The following is a 27,283-nucleotide window of genomic DNA, read 5'->3' on the forward strand; positions in this document are numbered from 1 at the left end:
ATATGTATTTTTCATAGTTTCCCTCTATTGATGTTAATTATCAGTCTGTTGTCAAAAGTCTAATAGCAAAATGTTAGTTTATTTAAAATTTTTTTTAAATAATAAACAAATCGCACAAGGAGATCACGTAAAAATGATTTATTTAATTTATTTGGGCAACAAATAACTTAGCTCTCTTGGAAATGCATTTAGGAAAATAATAAATAAAATTTGATTATTAAATTTACCCAGGCATTTGTTCTGGTGTATACATTTGCATATTAATTGAATCTTTGGCAAAAAATAAGTAATCAAATCGGGGACTTAAATAATGTCAACATTTACATTCTTCTCAGAAACTCTTAGAGTGCATTATGCCTAAGAAAAATGGAATCATTTATTTTAGCTTCCGGTTCTGATTCATCATGCAAGGCTGTATGGACGACTAAGAAAAGGACTCAGAAGTTTTCCTTCAGATGCTCAGGATACTGTGTGTTTGATATGTGTATAAAAGAGACGCAAGTAAGCATTTGTCACAACCTAAGCCAGCGGGGTCTTCTCGTAGCCCTGGGGAAAGCACTCAGCAGCAAAGGGTGTCAAATGCTGACAGACAGGGGTAAATGGAAGGGCTGCAGAGATTCCTTGAGTTCTCTTGTTCCTGCTGCAGCTGGCACACTTCCAGACCTCGCCTGCAAGGACCACAGGAAGCAGCAGCTGGTGAGCCACATTAGCAAATAAGGCCTCGGGGCTCCCCATGTTCCAGGCTCTGTTCACCAACTGCCATTCACTCCAACAGCTGGATCAGAGCAGAGAGAGCCAAGACGTCGTTAGGGTTTTATGTGTACAACTGTTTTGATATGGATTGTCTGCTAGAGGCAGAGATAATGATAGCTTTCAAGTCTCGCATGTTGGCCTAGGAAGGATGCTGATATTTGTAAGACGAAAACAGATTCTGGAAGGATCATGAAACGCACACACAGTTTTAAAAACTGAAACCAGACCTCTCGTGGTTCTGGTGCACTTCAAGCACACAGTGTTAACACCATTCAGTCACCAATCCATTCGATGTGTTGCAAAGAGTTTGCACTTGGGAGGAGTGAAGTGTGAGCGCCTGATAACTATACCAAAATATTATTTAATGTTTGATAATACTAATGAGCAAACTGGGTGTTTCTCTTCCTTTAAAAATATAATAAAATAGAAAAAAATACTGGACTTGAAGTTACCAACTTAAACATTACCCCACTTAACCCAGAGCCAGAGCTCTTACACTGCAGGTATTTGAGAAAGGAGAGAAAGGAATGGGGTATTATCATCAAACCACAGATTACAGAGCAGGTCATGAGAGAAGAATATATGATATCTTTTTTGATTTCCTAATTGATTTTAACTGAGCTTTTGCTTTCTGTTAATTGGGAAAAGGTTTTGAAAGAATTCATTTGAAATCTTTTCTTCATCATCATAATCCTCCTCCGTTATTTTAATTGATGTGTTTTAAATCCTGTAATTAGAAACAAATTTTAGTCCTTTCTAGAAATCTATGAAGTTTAAGAAAACAGATCTGCTTTCTAAAAAGGCAGTACCCATTCACACAGGATTAAGTTCACCTAATGGGGAGATAAATATTAAGACCTATTTAGAACTCTAATGCTAGTGACCTGAAATATTTTTTAGCCAAGAGAAAATTAAAACCCCGGGCTTGAGATAATTAAAATAAAGAAACATACTATAAGATACATTTAAGTTCTGAGAAATTAGCTAATGTACTTTACAAAAGATCATGAATTTGTAATACAATTTATGTGAAGCCACCATCATCAGTCCTAACTGTACCTAGTCTAAATGTCTGTTCCACATTACTCAAGAAATACATGCGGAAGAATCAGTATAAGGAAAATTCTGTGTTAGACCTTAGGGCTACAAAAGTTTAAAAAAAATAGATGCCAGCCTGCATTTTTAGCTTCTAATCTTATAGGGTTCATTAGTTAAGATCAAATTCAGTTGCTTATTACAGAAAATTCAAAACGAAGATGGTTCTAAGGTAGACATGTACTTCGCTTTCACATAAAAGACTCCACTGTAAGTTGTTTCTCCTGACTCCAGTGGGTCCAAGATAACCACATACTCATCCGCTCTTTCTTTCTTCTGCCTCTGACATCCTAAAAACACTGCCTGTTTGGCCCAAGACATTTCTCACTGTCATCACAATCACATTTCTTGTCATCAGAAAATAAAAACAAAAGGAATGTGACTCCTTTCCTTTGAGGAGATTCTTGTTGGAAGTACCAGAAAACTCTTTTACTTTCATTTCATTCCTAGAAACTTGGTCTCCTGGTTTAACATAGCTACGAAGGTAGGAAATGCATCTATCTTTTAGGTAGTTTCTTGACTGGATAGCTGAATAGTGGAGGGTCTGTCTCTTGGGACAGAACTATTCTGGGTACACTAAATGTCAGAGGGTACAGCTTTAGATTTCAGCTACACTGTTAAGCAGTCACTGTAAGATAGTTTCATTTTGTGACTAAGCTTGATGGAGTTTGCAGGAAAATGAAAGAGTCTTCATACTGATGAAAGTCAGTTCATTTCTTCACTTATATACTCACCCAGCAAACATTTTGAGCATTTGTGTTGCATTCTAACTAGAAAAGATCTCAGGAGGGGTAGAAAAATACAATCTCTAGACTGAGATTACCATCTAGAATATAAAACATCTTAGACAAAATCATTTTTCTTTTGTTTTTATAGCACTGTAGCACTGTCCTCCCGTTGTTCATCAATTTGCTCAAGCGGGCCCGGTAATTTCTCCATCGTGAGACTTGTTGTTACTGTGTTTGGCATATTTAATACACCACAGGTAGCATACCAGACTTTGCCATGCGGGTGAGATACTTTTGGTAGCTTGCCGGGCTCTCCGAGAGGGAAGGAGGAATCGAACCAGTCTCCTTCCGCCAGGCCGGCTGCGTGCAAGGCAAACGCCCTACCACTGTGCTATCTCTCTAGCCCCTTGAAAATATTAAAAGAGAAAGAAAATTAGAGGCAGAAGGTGGTTGGGCCTAAGGGATAATAGAGTGGGAAGGGCATTTGCCTTGCAGTGGCCAACCTGGGTTCAATCTCTGGCATCCCATAGGGTCCCCTGAGTACCGCCAGTAGTAATTCCTGAGTGCAGAACCAGGAGTAACCTCTGAGCATCGCTGGGTGTGACCCCAAAAAACAAAAAAGATAAGTAAATAAATAAATCGTGGTCATGGTCCTCCCAATGTTCATCGATTTGCTCAAGCAGGCCCAGTAACGTCTCCATCATGAGACTTGTTGGTACTGTGTTTGGCATATCGAATACATCACGGGGAGCTTGCCAGACTTTGCTGTGTGATACCGTGGGTGAGATACTCTCGGTAGCTTGCTGGGCTCTCCGAGAGGGGTGGAGGAATCGAACCCGGGTTGGCCATGTTGGCTGCATGCAAGGCAAACGCCCTTACCTGCTGTGCTGTCATTGCTCCAGAATAAATAAATAAATAAATAAATAAATAAATAGGAGTCAGAGTGATGGTACAGTGGATAGGAGAGCATTTGCCCTGCACTCGGACTACCCGGATTCAATCCCCAGCATCCCATATGGTTTCCCAAACACTGCCAAAAGTAATTCCTGAGTGCAGAGTCAGGAGTAACCCCTGAGCATCATCAGGTGTGACCCACCTACCCCCCAAAATAAAGCAAAATAAAATAAAATAAAGTAAAGGCAGGAGGTGGTAGGCTGGGGAGATAGTACAGGAATTAAGGGGCTTGGCTTACACTTTGCCGATCCCTGTCACAGGGTCCTAAAAGCACTTTAAGGAGGAGTAAAAGGTAAAGGTAAAGGCCCTCCCGTTGATCGTCGATTTGCTCGAGCGGGCCCAGTAACGTCTCCATTGGAGACTTTGTTGTTACTGTGTCTGGCATATCGAATACTCTCGGTAGCTTGCCAGGCTCTCCGAGAGGGGCGGAGGAATCGAACTCGGGTCGGCCATCTTGGCCGCTTGTAAGGCGAACGCCCTATCGCTGCGCTATCGCTCCAGCCCTGAAAAACTTGATGTTCCTTTTTTTAAAAAATAAAAAAGTTTTTAAAAAATGCTTTGGCAGTTTTAAATAAAATTCTTGAAGTTTTAGATGACCTAATGCTGAACTTGACTCTAGAAAATATTGGAGGTGAGGATAGGGCATGGAGATGGAGCTAATTAGAGTGCTTTCCTTATAGGCATGAAATCATAAATTTGATCACAGTACTATCCCCAATACTGAGTGCAATCACAGTGGTAGTGCCATTTGTGATTCCAGTACACAACAGAACGTGTGGTCTCCAGTGTCCCACAACCAGCTTGGGCCAGCACCACAACTAAAGGTACAACCTCCCTAGTAATCATAAGAACACAAGAGAAAGGAAACTGAAAAATAAAAACTAGGATTTGAATATGCGAAGATGTTAATGGCATCATAGAACCATAAAATATGTTTAAGAAGCATGTTTTATTTCTACCCTGACTTCTGTTGGTAGAGATATCTGAGATCATTTAACTTCTCTCCTCATTAATAAACTTGTGTTGAACAGCCATTTCTGCAGGGCTGCCTCAAGGGGAAATTAGATATCTTAGTCAGTAGAAGTACAGTGCAAACCACACATCACTGTGTGACATATGTGTTTTTTTTAACTTTTCTTTTAGAAATTGAGACCACAAATGCTCAGAAAATAGTGATTGAATGTTGAAAGAGAAGCATATGCAAAAACACATGATTGTAAAAGAAAGACATAAGCAAATAATGGCAATTCATAGGCTTTGGCTATATAATAGTGTGATGTAGTGAAAGGAAATAAAATTTATTTGAAACTTTTAGGATGCCTGAAAAAGACTTTGATTTTAATTTGGTAGACAGTTGTATATTGGAGTTTTTGAGCCCATGAAGCTTGAAGATTAATTTTTGCCATATATTTTAGAATGAATTTTAAGAACATGTTAGGTAAACAATTATTGTAAAGAAGGCCTAAAATTGATGAATAGATTTGGGAATGAAAGGAAGGATAGAGGGAAGGGAAAACACAACCAATATAACAAAAATTTGGTATACAAGGAACAACTGAAAAGTTTCTAGAACATTTGTGGAAATGTTTATAGGGAGGATTAATGTGTTGTCAACAGACTATAAAAACATAAGAAAAAGAGAAAACTTTGTTCATGTTTCTAGTCAGGGGTGATGTCCATGTAGTTATGTCTATCAATCAGGGTACTGTTAATCCTCAAGGTTGGTCAGAACTGGACACTTTAACTTAGAACATTCCTCATAACAACACTATGATCAGTCTTAGGTTAAAAAAATATAGAAACTGAATGTATATAAGAATAAATATAGGAATGATTTAGAGATGGGAAGTTGTAGGAAGAGATCAGTGATAAAAACAGAAAAATCAGAGAACAGCAGCTAGTAGTATATATGAATTCAATTATTTACAACAAATTAAAATAAAAGATTAACAAGAAATAACCTTTTGCAGATTGAGGTTTTCTATTTGACACTGACTATAGTTACTCAGTATTATTCTAAAAGAAAATTCACTGGCTTACTTTTATGAGTTTTATCACTTGTCATCCCGTTGCTCATCGATTTGCTCAAGTGGGTGCCGGTAACGTCTCCTTTTGTCCCTGTTGAGTGCTAGTGTAGGCCAAGGCATCTGCTCACTCCAGAAACACGAAGCGAGACCCATTATTGTTACTGTTTTTGGCATATTGAATATGCCACGGGTAGCTTGCCAGGCTCTGCCTCTGCCGTGCGTGCAGAATACTCTCGGTAGCTTGCCAGGCTCTCCAAGAGGGATGGAGGGATCCCTTTAATGAGTTAATTGCTCTCATTTTTCAGTAATCAGCTCCATCTAGTTTAATTTCTTCCATATGATACATCAGACAGTGGTGAATACTAAACTGACTCCTATAACAAACACTGTCCTCCCGTTGTTCATCGATTTGCTTGAGGGGGCTCAGTAACGTCTCCATTTTGAGACTTGTTGTTACTGTGTTTGGCATATTGAATACGTCACGGGTAGCTTGCCAGGCTTTGCTGTGCGGGCCAGATACGGTAGCTTGCTGGGCTCTCCTAGAGGAGCTCCTATAAAAGCAAGAAAAAAGATATACCTATCCTAAGTCAGAAAAATCTGCCTCTCACTATAGCTATAGAAATGGGTGTGGAATCTGGGACCTGAGCAAGGCGGGTATTGCACGGGTGGCCCAGCTTTGATCCGCAGCATCCCATATGGTCTCAAGCACCGCCAAGGGTGATCCATGAGTGCAGAGTCAAGAATAGTACTTGAGCATCACTAGGTGTCACCCCAAAACAACAAAAAAATTAAACAGTGCATAATTTCAAGTGCCCTAGTGCCCAGACTGAGATCTCTGGTGTCTTCTCAGAGTTGCAGTGGCAGCCTCCCCCAGACTCCCTGTACGTCCAGAAGTCAGTGAAGCCACACGCACTTCCTACAGCTGCTGCCATATCAACTCATTGGTTCAGACCATAGATCCTGAAGTTTCTGACTTTGCAGAGCTGCATATGCCTCTTAATTCCTCAATACTGAAATTCCAGTAGGAGCACACAAAATTAGATGGGAAAGTAACAGAGAAGCCAACTAAATCCAACAAACAAAAAAAAAAATAAAATAGAATACTCAACTAAAAACAAACATCTCAATAAATTCTTGGAAAAGGACTTAATCCTGTGATCAGAAACTCTGTAATCAGATATAGATGTAGAGTCTGAAGAGAAAGTATCCCTGTTAAGGACAGTAGCCATTATGAACAGCCATCACTCTACCTACAATTAGTGAGCTGGTCTTCAAGCTATAAATATAAGAAAAAGTACAGTAGGACTTTAGGAATCAGAGAATGGAGCTGAACTGAGATGTAGTGATACTATTTTCTTTGTGTTCTTTTATATTGATCCTAAATTGTATAGTATCATCTCTTGTTGCTACAACCTTTAAGGGTATATGTGAAAGAAAACTAATATTTCATAAGGAAGATCAGAGTTTAGATCACTGAATATCTAAAAAGGAAAAGCTGTGTTTAAAAATGTGAAAGCAACATAAAAGTGCTATATAAAATAATCATTAACTTAGCTTGATAACATCTAATAAGATGAGGTTAGTTATTTGTAACTCAGAATTTCTTCATGGGATGCATATACTGTTGAGTAAGCTGCTTAATTACAATAAGAGCTACAAAAGTATATATATGAATGATGCAGATTTTACTCAAACTTGTCATTTAGGGAAGTCATTTAAACTCTCTAGGCTTTATTTATTCACTCATGTTTATTTACAGACTTATTCAGTAGACATTCCACAACTTTACTATAGCCTCTGCCTTAGTTTTCTCTTCTGTGGACTAAGAAAGTATCAGCAAGGGCAGTAGCAGCTCTAACATGAGTAGTTGAACAGCCATAACTGTGTACTGAGAGACTTCTTAAAAGGGAGACCTCTGAGCTTCATTTGAATGATTGAAGTAATATAGTTTAAATGACCAAAAAAAAATGTATTGCTTTGGACTAAGATAGCAGAATATGCAAAAATCACAGACTAGCCTAATGGTTCATCAAAAAGAGAATTAGTAGTCTAGAATATCTAGAAGTACATCTAAAAATGGAGCAGTATCAAAAGTAAGAAAGTTGTAAAGAGGTGATATTGAGCAAGAACTTCTTAGAACACAGTTCGATGGAAGACATCTCTGCCATTAAAACTTTAGCTCAGATGGATATGAGTACGTAAGGAAATGATCATGGAGCATTGGTATGAAATGCTTTCTATTACTAAAAAAAATGGTCTATGATTTCATTATGCTTAAATGACCTTTGCATTATGTTAATAACATGATAGCATTTACAGTTATGTAATTAGTAGACATTTGAAACCAGGTATAATTATTTTTAGTAAAAGAAAAATAATAGTATTAACTTCAATTTTTTAATGTAAAATATAACTTTACCCAAATATCTCTTCACTCCCTCCCTTTTCCCTTTTTTCTCTTTCTTAATTTATAAATCCTTTATCTGTCTTCATGAACTCCCTAAAGCCCTTAAACGGAACTGTTCATAGATAAGTACCACAAAATTGTCCCCATTATTTTACATTTGAATATACTAGAGAAATGTTAAGTGAAATCTACCTTATTCCTCTTATACAACACATTTGACCTCTAGATATGTTAAGAGCTTCATCCTCCAATGCTTTTAATTCTAATCCTTGCAGAGACGAAATTCATTGCTTGAATTACAAGAGTAAGTCTCATTAAGGCTAAAAAGCAGTGACCCAGATAGCATAATGGATTAATATGGTGACCTGGCAACTTTAGAGTTTTACTTCCAAATAGGACTGTGAAGTCAAATCATTTCAATGGTCAATTAATCAATACCAGTATGAAACTGTTCTGAGTCTGGAAGTTGGTTGATCCTTTTGATCAATACTAACCTATACAGAATTAATCTTAGAAACAGACTGTCTTACTCCCAAAACCTTTTTGAAATGATCAGAGTAAAATAAGTTGGGATTTATTCATGAATTCTCTGAATGGCATAATTACTAATAATTATATAATAATTATATAATTTTGACACTGTAATAAGCATCAATATTTTGAAATTTGTGCCATGTAAATTTATTAATGATATATGTTTGCATCTCATTAGTATTGAAGACTGTAAATATAACTAATCAAATTTTGAATAATGAAATGTGACATTTAATTCTCAATTTTTATTTTTTTGGTAATAGTACCTCTAGCTGTTTTATACTATTAGGACTATTCTACTCTGAATAAAGAAATGGATTTAAATGTGGGTTGTGCAGCTAGACATTCTACTTAACTTGTCAGAGAGGGGATTGAGTGCACCCCTGACATTCCTCAAGGTCTATTCCTGCCTTCATGCTCAGGAGTGAACCCTAACCATTCTTAGGGAACTTTATGGTGGTGCTGGCAATCAAACTGGGATTAACTCCAAGTAAAACAAGTACCTTAACTCCTATACTATCTCTCCAACCCCTAATGTATAAAGTTAAATATTTTTTTACAAAATATGTTTGGAAAAATTAATTTTTCTTTCTGCCTTTTATTTCTTTTGTAGATGCAAGATATAAGGAACCCAGAAGGGGCCCAATATAGTTCCCATCCTCAGATGGCAGCTATGAGACAAAGGGGTCAGCCTGCTGACATCAGACAGCAGCCAGGAATGATGCCACATGGCCAGTTGACTACCATCAACCAGTCACAGCTAAGTGCTCAGCTGGGATTGAATATGGGTGGAAATAATGTCTCCCACAACTCACCATCTCCTCCTGGAAGCAAGTCTGCAACTCCTTCACCATCCAGTTCAGTGCATGAAGATGAAGGTGATGATACCTCTAAGGTAGGAATCATTTATTCTTTGGCCCAATGGGGATTCTTTGCTGCCTAAAAGAACTTTCTTTGACACCTTCCTTGCCCTGTGGAAGATGCCAGTTTATAAGAGTTGAATGAGAAACATTAGAGGAAGCATGAGGATACAAATTAAATGAGGTAGACTATTTATTCAGTGTTGCTTTATACTCCTTATTAAATCCTAGAAATAAAAATATATTAAGCTTAAAAGTAGAATCCATCTACAAACTTTAGGATCTGCCTATTAAGCATAATTTGGCTCCTCAGCCAACAGAATAAATTTAACCATTTTATTTTAAGAAAACAACATCCCAGGTAACAAGATATGTGTGTCTATGTGTATGTGTGTGTGATGATTTTGCCTGAATCTTTAGAGGTCAAGACCCAACCATTTTATGTTGAGAATGAGGAAAGTTAGGTGTAGGGATATTAAATTACTCCCTTTCTGCAGCAGAAGCCTGCTTTTTCCTGCTGTCTTTTTATGACCTCATGTCAATATGGTAATTTGTCTCTCTCACTAATAATGGCATTTTTCTATATGAGAAGATGAATCATCAATATTTACTTAGAAAATTGGCTGCAAGAAGTTGTTGATTCTTAAAAGTACCTCAGCTTTTATTTCAATGATTCTACCAAAACTATTAACCTGTTCACTCAAAAATAGAAAATTATTCTTTTTATTGGCTTGTTTATGTCAAGCATTTTGCAGATTTGTCCCAGTCAGAGAACCCTTGTGCTTAGTTATTGTGAAAACACTCACAGTTACGTAAGCACTTTTAGATTCATCCTCTCTTTTTTCAAACCACAGAGTACCGATGACTAGTCACATGTATTAGCCACTTCTCACTCTTGTGAAAATTTTGTTTGGGAAAAATTAAACTATAAACATTTAACACATTAAATATAATATGAGATTTTGAGCTATGATGCTAAAGTTTCTACAACCACACTAAGTTTTTTATAAGTCCAGGTAAGTAGTGATTACTTATTTAGTGATTTATTTGAGGACAAAATTAAGGTTGTTGTGTGATAATATATTAATTGTTCAGCATTTGTCATGCTCTGCCATTTGGGACCATAAACCTAGAAAGACACACAGCTAATTGATTTCTAGAGACAGAAAATCGCTTCCTTGTGAACATGATTTTCATAAACAAATCACACAATCCAGAGCCTAAACCCTCAACTATCTCCTTCCTTCTAGCACACAAAGACACTGTTCTCACTGCCCTAAATAACACAAGTAACATTTTCCAGACAACTGGGGACTGTCATTGTAGCCAAAAGCCCACTGAAAATACTCAAATTATCCAGGCCTCGGCTTATTCAGCAATGCCTGAAATCAGCAGCAATCTCCACTGTCTCAGTCAGTCCTTCCCAAGAACACCCCCAAAACTACTCTGGGCCGTGCTCTGCCCTCTCGCTGCTCTGCCTCATGATCAAAGTTGGCCTAGCTGTAGGCTGAGCCTGTGTCTAGGGATATGGGAATATAAATTTCTTCTTCCTGCCAATCATTTTCATGTGTCTGCTCTTATCACTTCTGACTAAAACCAATCACAAGCACATTGTAGAATGCCTACACAACTAAAAATCATCACGTAACCTGATCTTTTCCATCAACGTGGTCACTTTCTACTGTCAGTGAGTCAGCATCTTAGTAAATAAAGAGACATAAGGAGACCTGTTGATATTAGATAAATAATTTATTGACCAAGAGAAATCCTGGACTTTAGTTGGTCATTGATTGAGAGATAAAAATAGTTTTCTTAGTATATGTGGATTATTCTAAAAAGCTCTATGAAACAATGAGTATCTGTACCTGAATGTGAATGCCAAGAATTCACTCGTAGCTACTGATGTTAGCTATTGGATTATGCATGGATAATTCAAATTAATTACCTTAACATAGATGATAATACTCCATTGGGAGGGGAAAAAATTAATGTTCTGCTCATAGTAAAGAGCAATTTGTGCATCTGGATTATATCTTTATCAGTATTCTATGCTGACACCTCAAGAAATTGGTGAAAAATTGGTAGTATCTTCTTCCAGCAAATATTATGCAGAATTATTCTTACTTACAATGACATTATCCAGAGCGATAGCACACCGGATGGGGCGTTTATCTTGCACATGGCTGACCTGGGTTTGATTCCCAGCATCCCATATGGTTCCCTGAGCACTGCCAGAGGTAATTTCTGAGTGTAGAGCCAGGAGTAACCCCTATGTATTGCTGGGTGTGACCCAAAAAGCAAAAAAAAAAGAAATGTAAAGAATCAATACTCTCAGCAACCCCCATTTCCTATTGCCCCATATGGTCTGTGTCTTATAGTTTTGCTGAAACATTAATTTATATGTTGCAAGCTTCAAGGATGCTATAAAATTGTGTCAGTGAGTAGCCTACCCAACCACTCAATGGACACTTCTAAAAATAACAATGTTTATTTAACATATGATATATCAATTTATGTTCTCTAGTAAAATATTTTTTAGTTAGCTATGTACCAAATTTATATTTATTAAATCAATAAAATAAATCCTCTGCTTAAAATGCTCAAGTATTTGTCACCACAGTTAAAGAATAAATTGTAGAGCTGAAGAGATAGCACAGCAGATAAAGTGCTTTTTGCTCTCCACTGATCAAGGTTTGATTATATCACATATGAGTGCCCTGATCACCATCAGGAAGGATCCTTGAGCACAGAGCCAGGGGTAACTCCTGAGCACTCCAGGTGTGCAATCCCTTCCCACCTCATCTCCCAAAAATTATATTGAAATATTTTCACTGCATTTGAGCAGAAATTATGTTTTATGGTATGCTAGAATGATTATAGTTTAATGTAAAATCATGTTAAGCAAAGAGATTATTGAAATCATTTCTAACATGAAAGAAAGCTCAAAAGTACTAGTCTCACTACCCCTGAAAATTTGAACAATTCTTAAAACTTTCCTCTTCACAGTTTATGCTCACTTAAGCAATTACATATTAATTTCAGTCTATCATTTGAACAATTAAATATTTTTTTTGTATTTTTTAAATTTTTATTAGTGAGACATCATGAGGTACAGTTGCAGACTTACAAATTTTTGTGCTTGGGTTTCAATTATACAATGATCAAATACCCATCCCTCCACCAGTGCCCATTTTGACAGAAAAGAATAGTATAAATACATCAGTAAAATAAATCATCACCTTATAAATACCACCCATTGTCCTGATTGCTATGAAGCAATGCCTTCAGTCTAAGATCATAAACTAGATACAGTAAAACATCAAAGAAATATAAACTTAGGTTCTGTCAACAACTTGTGGTTCTGTCTGTAATTCGGTACACTTAAATTATCTGACATTACAGTGTATTTTTAGTACAGTGTTCCCTTTAAGAAAATTATGGGCTAAGAATAATAGACGATATCTCTCATCCTTTTATTTTTAACTATTCTACTTAAGCTATCCTTTTATGTTGTGGATAGACATGTAAATGGCATAATTTGGATTATTTTACTCTTAAATGAAACCAACTTCATTTACGTTAGTGTGCTTAAATATTTTTGTTTATCCATATATATATATTGCTAACCACTCTGTTTCACATATGTTCTAGATTTACTCCTTCTTCATTCTTCTAAGACCGTTCTTATTTTCTCATTAAATAATTTTCTATTTAAGCTCGGAAATTTTATACTCTTTTTTTCTTTAATAGCTACCACTGCTACACAAGAGCCTAAAACATTGATGAGTCTCCTTACCCTTCTTAGATTACTCTGACTCCAAATACACTCCTTCCAGTTCATACTGGAGAAATTGAAGTTGTTCATTTTAATAATAAATTAAAGTTCTGTAAGTGAATAAACTCCATCACTGTATCACTGTCATCCTGTTGTTCATCGATTGCCTCGAGCAGGCCCCAGTTACATTTCCCTCGTCCTAGCCCTGAGATTTTAAAAAGTGCCCCATTCAAGGCTCTTTCATGGTCAGGAAAATGAGACCCATGATTGTTACTGGTTTTTGGCATATTGAATACACCATGGGGAGTTTGCTAGACTCTCCTGTGTGGGCAGGATACTTTTGGTAGCCTGCCAGATTCTCCAGAGTAAGAACTAGATAATAAGATGCTTCCGGGAGCAGTGTTTTATAGTCTCTGGGTCTTGGCCGTTGATGGGATTACACGGCACCGGGGGTCAGTTGGTGGGTGTAATGCCTACATACTGGAAGATGGGGGATCTGGGTGGAGGAGGCCCCAGTCTCAATCTGAGCAGGCTTGGAGATCTATGCCCCAGGTCTCGCACACCTGGGTTCCTCAGCCGGTTCCTTCATGCGTGAGGCTCGTCCGAACGTGTGGAGAGTGGTCTTAAGCATGGCTGTGGCTAGAACCGGAGGTCTTCAGCTGCCGGGGCTCTGCTCCTCCAATGGACCCTGGAGAGGACAGCCAGGCGCAGAGGCAGGAGACTCTGCACTGTTCTCTTCCGAGAGCAGGGTTTTATAGTCTCTGGGTCTTGGCCGCTGATGGGATTACAACAGTGCTGATTAAACTCCTTAACACAGTTTTATTTCTTTTATAATAATGATTAGTCTATCATTTATAATAAATGATATCCCTTAGTCATATTTTTATTCATCTGATCCAAGTCTTTGCCGTTCCTTTAAAATTTTCTGTTACAAGGATATGCTTGGAACATGGTCACTTTAAAAAGTGACAGACATAGAAAGATTGCATTCATCTGGGGAATATAAAACAACAAATTGGGAGACTAACACCCAAAAACAGCCGAGAGAAGTACCAGGAGGTTCACTCCATGGCTAGGAGGCCAGCCACACATGCTGAGGGAGAAGGCAGCTCAGATAGAGAGGGGAGCACCAAGTAAAGGGTGTTGGGATGCCCCTCCCAGGATGAGAGATACATGCTGAAAATCGACTATAGACCGAACATTATAGCCACTCAATGCCTCTTTTGCAAACTACAGCACTCAAAAGGAGAGAGAGATCAAAAGGGAATGCCCTGCCACACGGGTGGGCTGGGATGGGGGGTGGGAGGGGTGGGAGGGATGCTGGGAGCATTGGAGTTAGGGAATGGGCACCAGTGGAGGGATGGGTACTCAATCATTGTACAACTGAAACCCAAGCACAAAAATTTGTAAGTCTATGACTGTACCTCATGGTGTTTTACTAATAAAAATTTAAATTTTTTTTAAATAAATAAATAAATAAGTGATTCCACTAAGTCTAGAATTCTAAGTCTGAAACACTGACAATCACTCTTTTTGTTTTATCATTTTGAAGTACAGTACTCCATAATATCCTGATTTCCATTGCTGTTTTTTGCAAATTTTATTTTCTCATTGTCTTTTCTCAAAAGTAGTCTGCTTTCACTCTTGGTCTAATTTTAAAATCAAATCTACTCTCTCTTCCCTCTGGTGTGATGCAGCTTCACTGAATCTGCGTGAGTTTCTTTTTAAAAAAAAAAAAAAAAAAAAGCAGGGTGGGTGGAATGTGGCCACACCTGGCAGGGCTCAGGAGCTACTTTTGGCTCTGTGCTCAGAGGTCATTTCTGACTGTGTGTGGAGCACCCTTTGCAAGTAGGGATTGACTTGGAGTCAGCCACATGCAAAGGCAAATGCCTAATCCCTCTGCTCTCTCTGTAAAATTTTGACTGTTTTTATTTTTCAGATATTTTCCCCTACTGCATTTTGACTTCCTTGTGATTCTTCAATTTTGACCAAATATGTACTAGATTTCTCACCCTTTCCCCCTTGGCTGTTCTCTTTCATGATTTTAATTTCCTTGGTCCTCTGTATTGTACTCTGATTAATTACTACTATCTATTTTCAAGTTCATTATTTTTTGTGGGTTTTTCCTCAAATATTTCTAGATTTACTTTTAGTTACTTGCTCCTTTTCCACTTATCTATCCCATTTGTTTCTTAAAGGATTTTTCATTTTTAGTGAATGAAGACTTTAGGATTCTGATTCTTCTGTCCCCTGTACTCCTGAATCTTGATTTTATCATCATTTTGCTTTTTCACTTTTGGAATTATTTTTATAGAAATTCTATTATGACTGTGAAAATTCTGTAAGAACTGTTTTTAAAAAATGGCTTGTGTTTGTTTTTTCCAACATTGGCTTGATTTTTTTCAGATCAATCAAATAGCATGCATTCAAAGTATAAATCCTTACAAAAGTCAGTATTAGTTGTGAAATACTAATACTAAGGTATTTTCCCTCCTCAATTAAATATCATACCTGCAGGTTTTTGTCTTCAAAAAAAGGTGAAGAGTAACTTTTTTCATCATTATAGTGAGAGCATATTTTTTTTTTCTGCTTAGCCATTGACTTAGTTTTTGTCTACTGTGCCTGAGTCCATTTTACCTGACTAGGAAACCATTTTTAAGAAAAATGCTTGCTTCTATGGTTCCTGCTTTCACCTTCTTTCTTTCACCTTAAGAGTTTAACAGTTTGCTACTGATCTGTCAATATATGTGCTTTCCCACACTGCAGAAAAAGAGGTTGCTGGTCGTTCTTGTTTTTCTCAACAAAGCATATAGGATAAGTCAGTAGAAGAACACAAGTAAAGAATCCTTTAGAAAAATACATTTTCTTTTTTTATTTAATTTTATTGCATCACCATGAGATAGTTACAAGCTTTCATGTTTGGGTTACAATCACACAATGATCGAACACCCACTCCACCAGTTTACATTCCCCACCACCATATCCCCAGTTAACCCCCCATTCCCCACCCTCCCCCTGCCTCCATAGCAGACAATATTCCCCCTACTCTCTCTCTCACTCTATAGAAAAGTATATATTCTACCCTTTCTCTGAAGGCAAAATTCCTCAAATAAAGTAAAACTGATAAACAAACAATTTCACTACATTTTTACTATAAATTTTAGTGAAATTAAACAGTGCGGGGACCAAATCTCAATTCCCTTTATCCAAAAATAAGAATAATTATTTTAGTTGGGTCTTGAGAGTTTGGACTGGAGCGATAGCTCAGCGGGTAAGGCATTTGCCTTGCACACAGCCGATCTGGGTTCGATTCCTCTGCCCCTCTCAGAGAGCCCAGCAAGCTACCAAGAGTATTTCGCCCACACGGCAAAGCCTGGCAAGCTACCCGGGACGTATTGGATATGCCAAAAACAGTAACAAGTCTCACAATTTGTGTGAGACATTACTGGTGCCCGGTCGAGCAAATCGATAAACAACAGGAGGACAGTACTACAATGCAGTGCTTGAAAGTTTAGAATTTTATATATTAGACTTGTTTTTTTGGCAGATGTTCAGTACCTCAAGTGTTACAATATGGATGAAATTTCTAAGGAACTCCTTAGAACCTAGCAACTAAAATATACTTGTGTGCATATATACATATATATGTGTGTATAATTTGAGAGACAGATCATTGATAACTTAGCAAGCTCGATCAGGAAATATTAATATTCATTCTGCCTATTGATATCAGATCCCAAATAAATGTTCTAAAATGCAGTCAAGTAATTAAATTATGCTAGAATATAGCACATTCAAGGTGTATGTTCTTAGATGATTCATCTCCTACATGACTGAGTGTACTTGATTAATTCATGAAATAAAAATAAGTTGTGGCTAAACATAGGCACCTGGCATTTATTCAGTGGAACATATCTCAACATTTAAGGTAGGGCGTTTGCCTTGCAAGCTGCCTGCCTGGCCGAGCCGGGTTTGATTCCTCCGCCCCTCTCGGAGAGCCCTGCAAGCTACTGAGAGTATCTCGCCCGCACGGCAAAGCCTGGCAAGCTACCCGTGACATATTCGATATGCCTAACACAGTAACAACAAATCTCACAATGGAGACATTACTGGGCCCGCTCGAGCAAATTGATGAACAACGGGAGGACAGTGACAGTGACAGAAGTATCTCTTGATCCAAAAAGAAAAAGAAATAACCATGTTGCCTTAGGTAGGAAAATTTAAAAAAGGCTAGATAAAACCAACAAAAGGGATAAATATAACTTAAAGGTATACATTACAGTCAATGCTTTTTCTCACTTTAAAGTGATTTTTCTGGACAATCTTTATTTAAATAAGGCCACTGGGGATCCTTGCTAAACTGACTCTAATCTAAAATAATGCTCAGCTTTGTTTTTGCAGAATCAGGGATCCTGAAAAACAAATTTGCTTTGCAAACTATGGTATAGATACAATGCTAGTGAATCATTTTAAAGGCATATAATTCTATATGCATTTTTTATAATTGATGTTTGAGTCATTGAATGCACTGATATTATTAATGATAATAATAAGCTCCATTGTAAAATGAAAGAAGTATTACAGCCTTGCTAACTTCACGGTAACTAGATGAATTACTTTCCATGCTTATTTAAATTTATTCCCATAAGGGTATTTTAGCTGGCATAGTTTAGAAAGAAAAGAGACAGTGAATTTAAGTAGCAAAATTTTCACTTACAGAAACTCTACCATCACAAAAATTGCTGTGATATGTCCTGTTTCTATGGCGAAGATTTTGTAATATTTACCTTATATGATCAGAGTTATAAGTGGAGTTCTGTGTTGTTTGTTCAGCCTATTATGCAGATGGTGCTTGATTAAAATCTATTTTAAACTACAGCGATTACTGCAATATAGTGTGCATTAAATAGCTCTCCCAGCTCCATTAAAGGCTTTGGGACTGTGGCAGTTTATTTTAAATATGCTTATAGACGTTTCTAACTTCTCTAGGGACATTTCCGTATCAGTGATTCTCTTTTTTTGATAGTCTTAACTCCTGCACTCTGTATTCTTCAAGAAGTATTATCTAAGCAATGCCATTAACATATGCTTTTTTAAAGTGAAAGATTATTATTTTCTTATGATAAATAAGCTAAATACATCACTATAATTAAGCAATAAAACATGACAGGAGATGAATTAGTAGACACCTAAGGACACCTCTAAGGATTTTAGAAATAAATCTCTGTCCGCAAGTAAGTTACATGAAGCAAATGCATCTGCGGAAAGCTTAAGTGACATTTGCTTATGTATTTGTTTATTTTTTTCATTATTGCCTCAATTGAATATGAAATAAATCTGGGAGTGACCCCTATTTTTCAGTTAGGGCCTCAATATATTCCTGTTCTGATTTATAATAAATTTCAGACCACTTTGACATACATTTTGAACTTTCCCTGCCTTCTAATTCCAAGCCTTCGCCCAGTACCAAGTACAGGAGTGGAAATGAACATTACCCCACCCCAGGTCAGAGCATGCTGTTACCATGGGAATGGAGAGCTTCATGGGACCTGGTCACTTTCAGCGTGCCTGTCATCATACAGAGTTTATATTTGTGGGCTTTTTCTCTGCTCTAAAGATTATGATGTTAGAATTCAATTTAATTTTCCATCCTTAAAACCCTAGCAACTTTAGGAATATTTTGCTCTGACTGACTCTTTATATTACATCCAAAACTGATAACTTATATTTAAAGTTGACTACAATTTTAAAAATCATTTTCTCAGAATGCACTAGCTGAATGTCCTCTGTTCTCACCACATGTGGCTGGTGTTTATCCTTTCCAACAGCACAAGAAATATTTCCACCATCCCAGAAACTTCTACGAGATAGTGCTGAGAGTGCTGAGAGCTAGCCGTCAGAAGTCAGGACATCTTAAAAAATTAAGACATAAAATTAGAAGCTTTTGTCTAAGTTAGAAATAAGTTAGAAAATTAAGGTCCAGGTCATATTACAACTTCATTTAGTTAATTTTTCTACCATAACCATATTCATCATCATTGAACTCATGTTAAATGGTCAAAAAGCCAGGTATCTTTCAAAATGCAACCCATTACTAACTTGTGAGTAGGTCCAAATCATAGCGACATTTCTTTCTTCAAGAAGGCTTTGAATATGAGCAATGACCATGTGATTTTTAAATATATGATGAAAATACCCCAAGAAAGTAGGTCTTCAAATTCCCAATTCAATACCCCAAATTTAAAATAGCATCCTATTTCTGTACCCACCCAAACACAAGAAAATATGAAAATATGAATAAGGAATAAGACCTCCAGAGATCAGCGCAGACAGTCTTATACTTTATATAGCATTGCCCATGAACTTGTATATATTCATGCAAAAGAAATAGGGATTTTTCATTTCTGTTACATTGCACCCCCAAGTCAAATATATTGTGCCAAGTCAATGAGTCTTTATATACCAGTAACATTGAGCAATATAGTCAACTGTTTCCTTCAAAGCACATTTATTTCTTTAAAATATAGTTTATATGATGTTTTTCTATGGGTTTTTTTTTCTAATATCAGTCTTTGGTAAAAGAACATTACCTTTTATCACAGTTTAGTTTTATAAGGGCATCTCTGGTCGGAATACTATGTTTGAAGAATATAGATTTAGTGACCTGCTTTGATTGCTAAGGGAAATGCAGTGGATCTTAAAAATAAATATTTTATGTATATCCATTCAATAGGTCTTCTTAGACCAAATTTTACAACTCGTTTGCATGACAGTAAAGATAAATTGAAATAAGCATAAAGAAAGGCATTTCAATAGGCTGGTGTTCTCAGGTGTGGTGAAGACAAAGCCGATTTAATATTTTGAGACTTAATGTTCCTCTGTTCTTAATGGAAGTGAAACCCCAGCCTCACAGCTTAATACATCCTAACTAGTCAACCAGATACTTGAATTCCCAGATGATAGTCCATAGATAATAAAATTTCCTGAGCCTTGAAAATGTTAAGACTGAAGTCATAAAGTTCTTGCTTGTTGTCTACAAAGTTTAGTAGATTGAAAAAGAGTACTTCTGTAGAGAGAGAAACTACAGGACAAGTCACAAAAATAGAGAACATCTCCAGATAAAAAATAGAATAAGGGCTGGAGTGATAGCACAGCACGTAGGGTGTTTGCCTTGCACACAGCTGAACTGGGTTCGATTCCCAGCATCCCATGGTCCCCCGAGCACCACTGGGAGTAATTCCTGAGTGCATGAGCCAGGAGTAAGCCCTGTGCATCATTGGGTGTGACCAAAAAAAGCAAAATAATAATAATAATCATAATCATAATATAGATTGCATGAAGTTGCTTAGAATTTCTTACTGGGCAAGAAACAATTACTTCAAGACAATGCTTGAGGTTTAATCCACTTTCAAATAGAGTGTCTGACTGGCAGTTACTAGGTTTTCAGGCTGTACACAAAAAGTAGAGCCACATTGTCAAATATCAGGAAACTGTCCTCTCTGTAAAGCAGGATCATTTACAACCATCTGAATTTTCACCAGTCGTTCAAAAAAAAATTTTTGATGGAAGAAGATGACTATCAGTGGTTCAAACACAATTTTGGACAATGGAAGAAGGAAACTTAAAGTTTGTGAAAAATATTTTATTTAAATCATAGCAAATTATTGCATCATAGGAAATTTTTCTCTATTATTTCATAAAAATGTAAAACCTGTAACAATGATAATTTCTATTTCTCAAGTCATTATATTTCTAATTAAAATTTAAAGTGAATCTAAGTAATATTTAATGTAGGTCACCATTCATTTCCCTATACTTAGTTTCCTCTTCCTGAGCGTTTTTATGCTTGAGAACCACTGTTGCAAATCATATCTGCCCATAGTTTGTCCAGTATCAGTAGTGTCCAAATGTGCTCTTCTGGTGAGAGTTCTCAAAGGAACAACCATTTCACCTCTCTGATCCATCCTAAGGAAGCTGTATTCTAGTATTAATCCACATTAGCTTGTCAACTCATCTTATATCTTGTGTCCAGGAGTTGTTTGATCTATTCCCACAGAAAATTTCAAAGTAATATTTTAAATATTCTTCTTACTGAAAACAAAGAATTTCCTGAGTCTTTTTGTATCCTATTTGATTCTTAGGGCATATATTTTAAACTTTGGCCATATGGCATCATTACACATTAGTATTAAGGTCACTGCTTTTCATTCAGTTTGTGAATTTTTTAAAAAGTTCTCACCATGGCATAACTAACATTTGACTGTAATTTTATAGTTTTATGCATATGTGAATGCATAATAATTTAGTAATCACAAAATAGCACTGCAACTAGTTTCCAGAAGAGGAAATTAAAACCCAGAAAAGTTATGCCCAGAGTTACAAAAACTTGCCCAAGATTACAGGAAGAGCATGAGTTTAGACACTTGGACACACCCACTGGCCTCTCATGAGATCATGCTTTCTGAGCAATGGTGGCATTCTTTTATCTTAAGTTGTCATGATTCACAGTTTATTTGAATAAGGTAAACATTGTGCTTGTCTTACTTAATCTCTAAACACCAAGTTTTCAGAGAGAAAAAGCATCCGCAGTCACAACTATAGAGAATGGAGGGTCAAAACATCCTGTGAAAATGGCATTTCCCTTGGAAGCTAGTGCATGTGGATCTGATGTTAGCGAGGGAAGCATGTGGAGAGCAGCACTTAATCTTCATGTACTTTTAGAGCTAGAAGTGAATCTGAGCAAAATCTCTTGCTTTATAGAGGCCTGTAAAGCAGCCTCACACATAATAGGTTAAAGTTAAAGATAATATTCCAATTGTAGGTGTTTTAAATACATCCATTGCTTTTTTTTCTTCTTGAATTAAAAATATTCCATTCATGAAAATATTTATACTTAATGATCCTTGGAATAAATGGGAGTTTTAAATTTTCTTATAGTGGGCTATAGCAATGGTACCCAGTCCATTGCGTACAGCCAGTCCAAGTGCAATCCCTGTACTCCTTATGGTCCCTGGAGTAAGCCCTGAGCACTGCTGGGTGTGTTCCCAAAACAAAATAAAACAAAAGTTTTGCTTATTTTTGGATTTTGGATCCCTCCTGGATGTGCTCAAGGAATCATATGCAGTGAAAGGATCAAATACTGACTCCTGCAGGCAAGCTCATACTTCAGTCTGTTATCTCCTGACCAAGGTCTATTTTTCAACTAGGTATAAAACTATTTTAGAAATGTCTAGATTCTTGAATCCAGCTTCTAGATACACTCTTCAGTATGGAAAACATGATCACCTATAACTATTTAAATTTAAAATGGTAAAATTAAGTAAAGCTTAAAGTATATTTTTTGCTAATGCTAGATCTTTGGGATATTCATTAGTTACCTATGACAGTTGGATGCCTTATGAAATAATACAGATGATCAAACTAGACCATAGTTTCAGATCCCTCTATTAAACAGTATTGATCTAGGGTCTAGATTATGTGCTCTTCTTGTGATAGTTTCTCACCTCTCCATCTCTAAATCCTAAACATCACTGATTTTTCTAATAGCTTTTAGCAAAACTTATATCTTAAGTACAGTATCAAGTCTATCAAGTCTTTTTTTTGTTTGTTTTGGTTTTTGGTTTTTGGGTCACACCCGGTGATGCACAGGGCCTACTCCTGGCTCATGCATTCAGGAATTACTCCTACCGGTGCTCATCCCATTACTCCTATGGGATGCTGGGAATTGAACCTGCGTCGGCTGCGTGCAAGACAAACGCCTACCCGCTGTGCTATTGCTCCAGCCCCAGTATCAAGTCTTTAAACTTTATGTAGTAGATATGTTGTTCATTATGATTTTTAAAATGATAATTGGGAAGAAAAGGGTTAATTCTCATGGACAAAATAAGTTAGATCTGTGTGAGAGTTACTACAGAAATATATATCTACTGGTGTCCCATTTTACAGATAGTAAAATACTATCTGTCATGGAGCTTTCCAAATAAGAAAAAGAAAAGCTGTTAACAAGCTCAAAATAGTTTGATAACATTATAAAATGTCAATATTATCTTACAGTTATTTAAGTTATTCTGAAAGAAAGATGAACATGAAACTATATAGAAGGCAAGGTTTTATCTGAAAAGCAATTGAACCAATTGCCTCTGAGAAATATGCTTGTTAACGTGTGTGTATGGGTGACTGCATCTGAATATCTCAAAGCAAAACTATAGTATAATTCATCTTTACTCTCAAATTTTCTCAGTTTCTCTATAATTGCAATGTTTATTTTTTTCTTTCAGATCAATGGTGGAGAGAAGCGACCTGCCTCTGACCTGGGGAAAAAGCCAAAAACTCCAAAAAAGAAGAAGAAGAAGGACCCTAATGAGCCCCAGAAGCCCGTGTCTGCTTATGCATTATTCTTCCGAGATACTCAGGCTGCCATTAAGGGCCAAAATCCAAATGCTACCTTTGGTGAAGTCTCTAAAATTGTGGCGTCAATGTGGGATGGTCTAGGAGAAGAGCAAAAACAGGTATGAAAGAATCAAAATTGAGAGAAAATCAATCTAATTTGAGAAAGTTCGGGTACTCTAATAAAATGGCTCCCAAGACCTCTAGATAAGTTTTTCAAATTCTAGCTCTAAGGCTGAGAATGGGCCCTATCAGAACCAAACCACGGTTGATTTTCATAGATTTTGTGCTCTTTTATACCCCTCCTTAAATAACACACTCTTATTTCAAACTTTATGTATCATAGTTACTTTTGCAAGGAATTTCACATATCCTAGACAGGCAGGAGTTATAGCACAGAGGTAGGGCGTTTGCCTTGCACGCAGCCAACATGGCCGACCCGAGTTTGATTCCTCCACCCCTCTCGGAGAGCCCAGCAAGCTACCGAGAGTATCTAGCCCACACGGCAGAGCCTGGCAAGCTCCCCGTGACGTATTCGATATGCCAAACACAGTAACAACAAGATCTCCAATGGAGACGTTACTGGGCCCACTTGAGGATTATATCATTCCTTAATATTGCCCATGTGATCTTAAAGACTTAAAAAATATTAAAAGTATTTTTAAAACTGTCCATACCTCTCTGCAGCAATTACTGTTTGTGCCCTTTTGTCATCAAAACCCTTTTTGCTACTAGAAAAATGAACCTAAAAATTAAGTCTTTTTGCCCTTAACCATTCCCCTAAAGACTACCTTCGTATATCATTCCATTCCACATATACCACATTTCTAGGCTGTTCTAAATTATACCAGATGTGTGGTTATTTTCTTCTCCTGTGGAATAACATAGTGAGGCAGAAGACCATGATTAGGGAAGACTACATGAGACACTTAGCTTTTCAGCTATGCTTAAGTAGCCCAGAAGATTTTAAGACTGATGGAAATCATCTAGAGAGAGCAAGAATTCTTATATAAATGTAACCTACCTCAACAAAGGAGCAATTTTGATTTATTTCTAAACCAAAGATTAGGTTTCCATTGGCACCATTTAGAAATTCATTGTCACACATGAAGAATTAGAAAGGCATTATCATTAGAATATAGTACACTGAAGCAGCCTTACTGTTACAGAATACTGAAGCTCTTCTATGGTGTATTATTCTCATAGAACTGGCTGGAGCGATAGCACAGCGGTAAGAGGTTTGCCTTGCAAGCTGCCGACCCAGCCGACCCGGGTTCAATTCCTCTGCCCCTCTCGGCGAGCCCGGCAAGCTACCAAGAGTATCTCGCCCACTCGGCAAAGCCTGGCAAGCTCCCCATGATGTATTCGATATGCCAAACACAGTAACAATAAGTCTCACAACGGAGACGTTACTGGGCCCGCTCAAGCAAATTGATGAACAATGGGAGGACGGTGCTACAGTGCTACATTCTCATAGAGAAAAATAGTTTTTATTTAAAGAAATTTGGGGGACTGTGAGCCGAGAGGGAAAGAAATATGTGTCCCCCAGAGAACATGGGCGTCTCCAGAGTGGTAAAAAAGAATCCTTGTAATGAATTTACATTTGGGTTATTGCAATGGTAGTAGCTGAATTTTTCTTGAGAACTCATCTTGTAAATAAGGAATGAAATTATACATATTATGTATTTATAGTTGTTCTTATAACTTTAGTTTTATGAAGCAATTTTATAATCAAAACCATTTTGTTGGGAGATGCTATGCCAAGATTTTCTAGGAAACTACATTAATAGAAGTCTTTCTCTCTCTGTCAATAAGTTAATATTTTTACGTTTGAGTACCCTTACCAAACTAAAGTGGTAGGAGCAGTTTGAGTGATACTAAAATGATTTTTCCCATGCCTTATGCCCTTGACTTAACAAGGGTTTAGCATAGCTTATCTTTGCTCTTAAAAGATTATCTTGTTTAACAAAGATAGCGAGACTGCAAAGTATGGGAAGAACGGTGGTTTATGCACACAGAGGATGCAGGCCATCTCAGGAACAAGTAGAGACAGGGTCAAAGGAATGAAATCAGATACTGTCCTTACAAAAGGGAGCAGATTGCATCTGATGGACCACTCACTCCTCTGCAACCACGAGACAACCGCTCTCGAACCGTTTGCAAGAACTGCCAGCAAAGCGAGCATGCCTGCCTAGAATGCACATTTGGGCAGCGAGAGCATTTCAGCAAAATATCCAAAAGTGTTATTATGGTGTATTACCACCTGTTCTTTCCCTTTATGTTGACTCATTGTGCCAACATAATATCTGTTTCAAACTTAAATTAATTGCATTTTACTTTCATTTAATATTCAAATTGGGAAGTGCACATACCGCTATGTATTTTTTCAAAGGACTGTTGCTAGAGCAGATTAGAGACAGACCATTAAACTTCAAAATTTAGGACAAATGTGCATGTTTTAGAACAGTCCCACATGATGCAATTGGCATTATGTAGGCAGCTGGTTTGAGTAGAAGGCTAAAATTTCATGCGCCACAATTGTTCAAAAATCTTCTTGTCATAATAGCCCACAATTAGGAACAGCTACAAATATAAACACAAACTGGGAAAAATGGACAAAATTATTGATGACTTATTAGGGGCTCTGAAAATTACAATATTTAAGGAAAAACAGCTATTAGTGAGATTACAATGGAATGTTTTCTTGACAGCCAGAGGGAACATGACTAATAGAGCTGCTGCATGTTTATATCACATGCTTCCTCATTGTGGCACACAGGCAGGAATAAAAAAAACACCGCTGAAGAGTAGATCTTTATTTTCAGAACCTATCGTGAGTTAGAAACATTGTACTTTGTTTTCTGCGAAGAAATCTCTCAAAGAAGAAAAAGTCAAAGGGAGCTGAAAGAAGTGATAAAAATCCTCCAGGAACACAAAATCTCCCCTCTGAATCATTCCTCCCAAAGCCACTAAACAAACTTCCCATATCAGAGATCTCCCCCATTTTAATCCTTTGGAAGATAGTGCTGAATTTGGAGTGTAGCAGAAATGTGTTTGGGGTTTCAAGGGAAGGTTTGAAATGCTAATGAATCGTAAGACAATGAAGAGCCCATTTTAGAAACGTACTAAGTTGCTTAAAAGACACCAGATGGATCAAGGGAAGTAAAACATAAATGTGGTTGTGATATTAGCCTTTGCTACTTATCTTTCACTGACTGGAACCTACAGAGAAAGAAAAATAATAACAGCATCACATTATTTATATTAGCCTCCTTGGAGTTTCAGTAACCCCTCACCATATAATATACATATATATATATATATATATATATATACATATATATATAGTTTCAGCTAAATTTTCTATCTATTCCTGCTATTTCTAGATTGTCTGATTCTGGTCATTGAAGTATAAAATCTGGGTCCACAGTGACAATATAGAACAAATCAAGCCCTCCTAAATTAAAAACTGTGTTGAGTTTCGAAGTTGTAGAGATTGGACCAAAAAGCTCAAAAGGGTTGTTGGGTCCTTTTTAGCCACGGAAAGTCAGTTCTTAAGTGGAAAAGGAAAGTCACCTTAAATCAGAACCAGATGTAAATTACTAAATGAACCTTAAGTTCCTAATTGGAGACACAGTCAGGCTGTAATACATTTAGCAAATTACAAACAAAATGTTCTTGTTTATATTACATTAACTGGCTTTAAAGCTTCAGCCAAAGAGCTAAATAAACATGCTGTTATGCTAAAAATGGAGTGGAAGGCC

At 37.0% G+C, this 27,283-nt stretch overlaps 1 protein-coding gene across 1 annotated transcript in view; it reads left to right on the forward strand.

Annotated features, from left to right (window-relative positions):
* The window catches only part of TOX (thymocyte selection associated high mobility group box), a 336,255-nt gene that overhangs the window by 275,322 nt on the left and 33,650 nt on the right, over positions 1–27,283 (forward strand). The window contains exons 4-5 of the mRNA XM_056139134.1: positions 9,112–9,393; positions 23,411–23,641. Of these exons, the coding sequence (XP_055995109.1) occupies positions 9,112–9,393; positions 23,411–23,641 (513 nt within the window). The remainder of the gene's footprint in view (positions 1–9,111; positions 9,394–23,410; positions 23,642–27,283) is intronic.

This window comes from Sorex fumeus, unplaced genomic scaffold (genome assembly GCF_029834395.1).
Source record: "Sorex fumeus unplaced genomic scaffold, SorFum_2.1 ptg000002l, whole genome shotgun sequence".
NCBI classification, from domain to species: Eukaryota; Metazoa; Chordata; class Mammalia; order Eulipotyphla; family Soricidae; genus Sorex; species Sorex fumeus.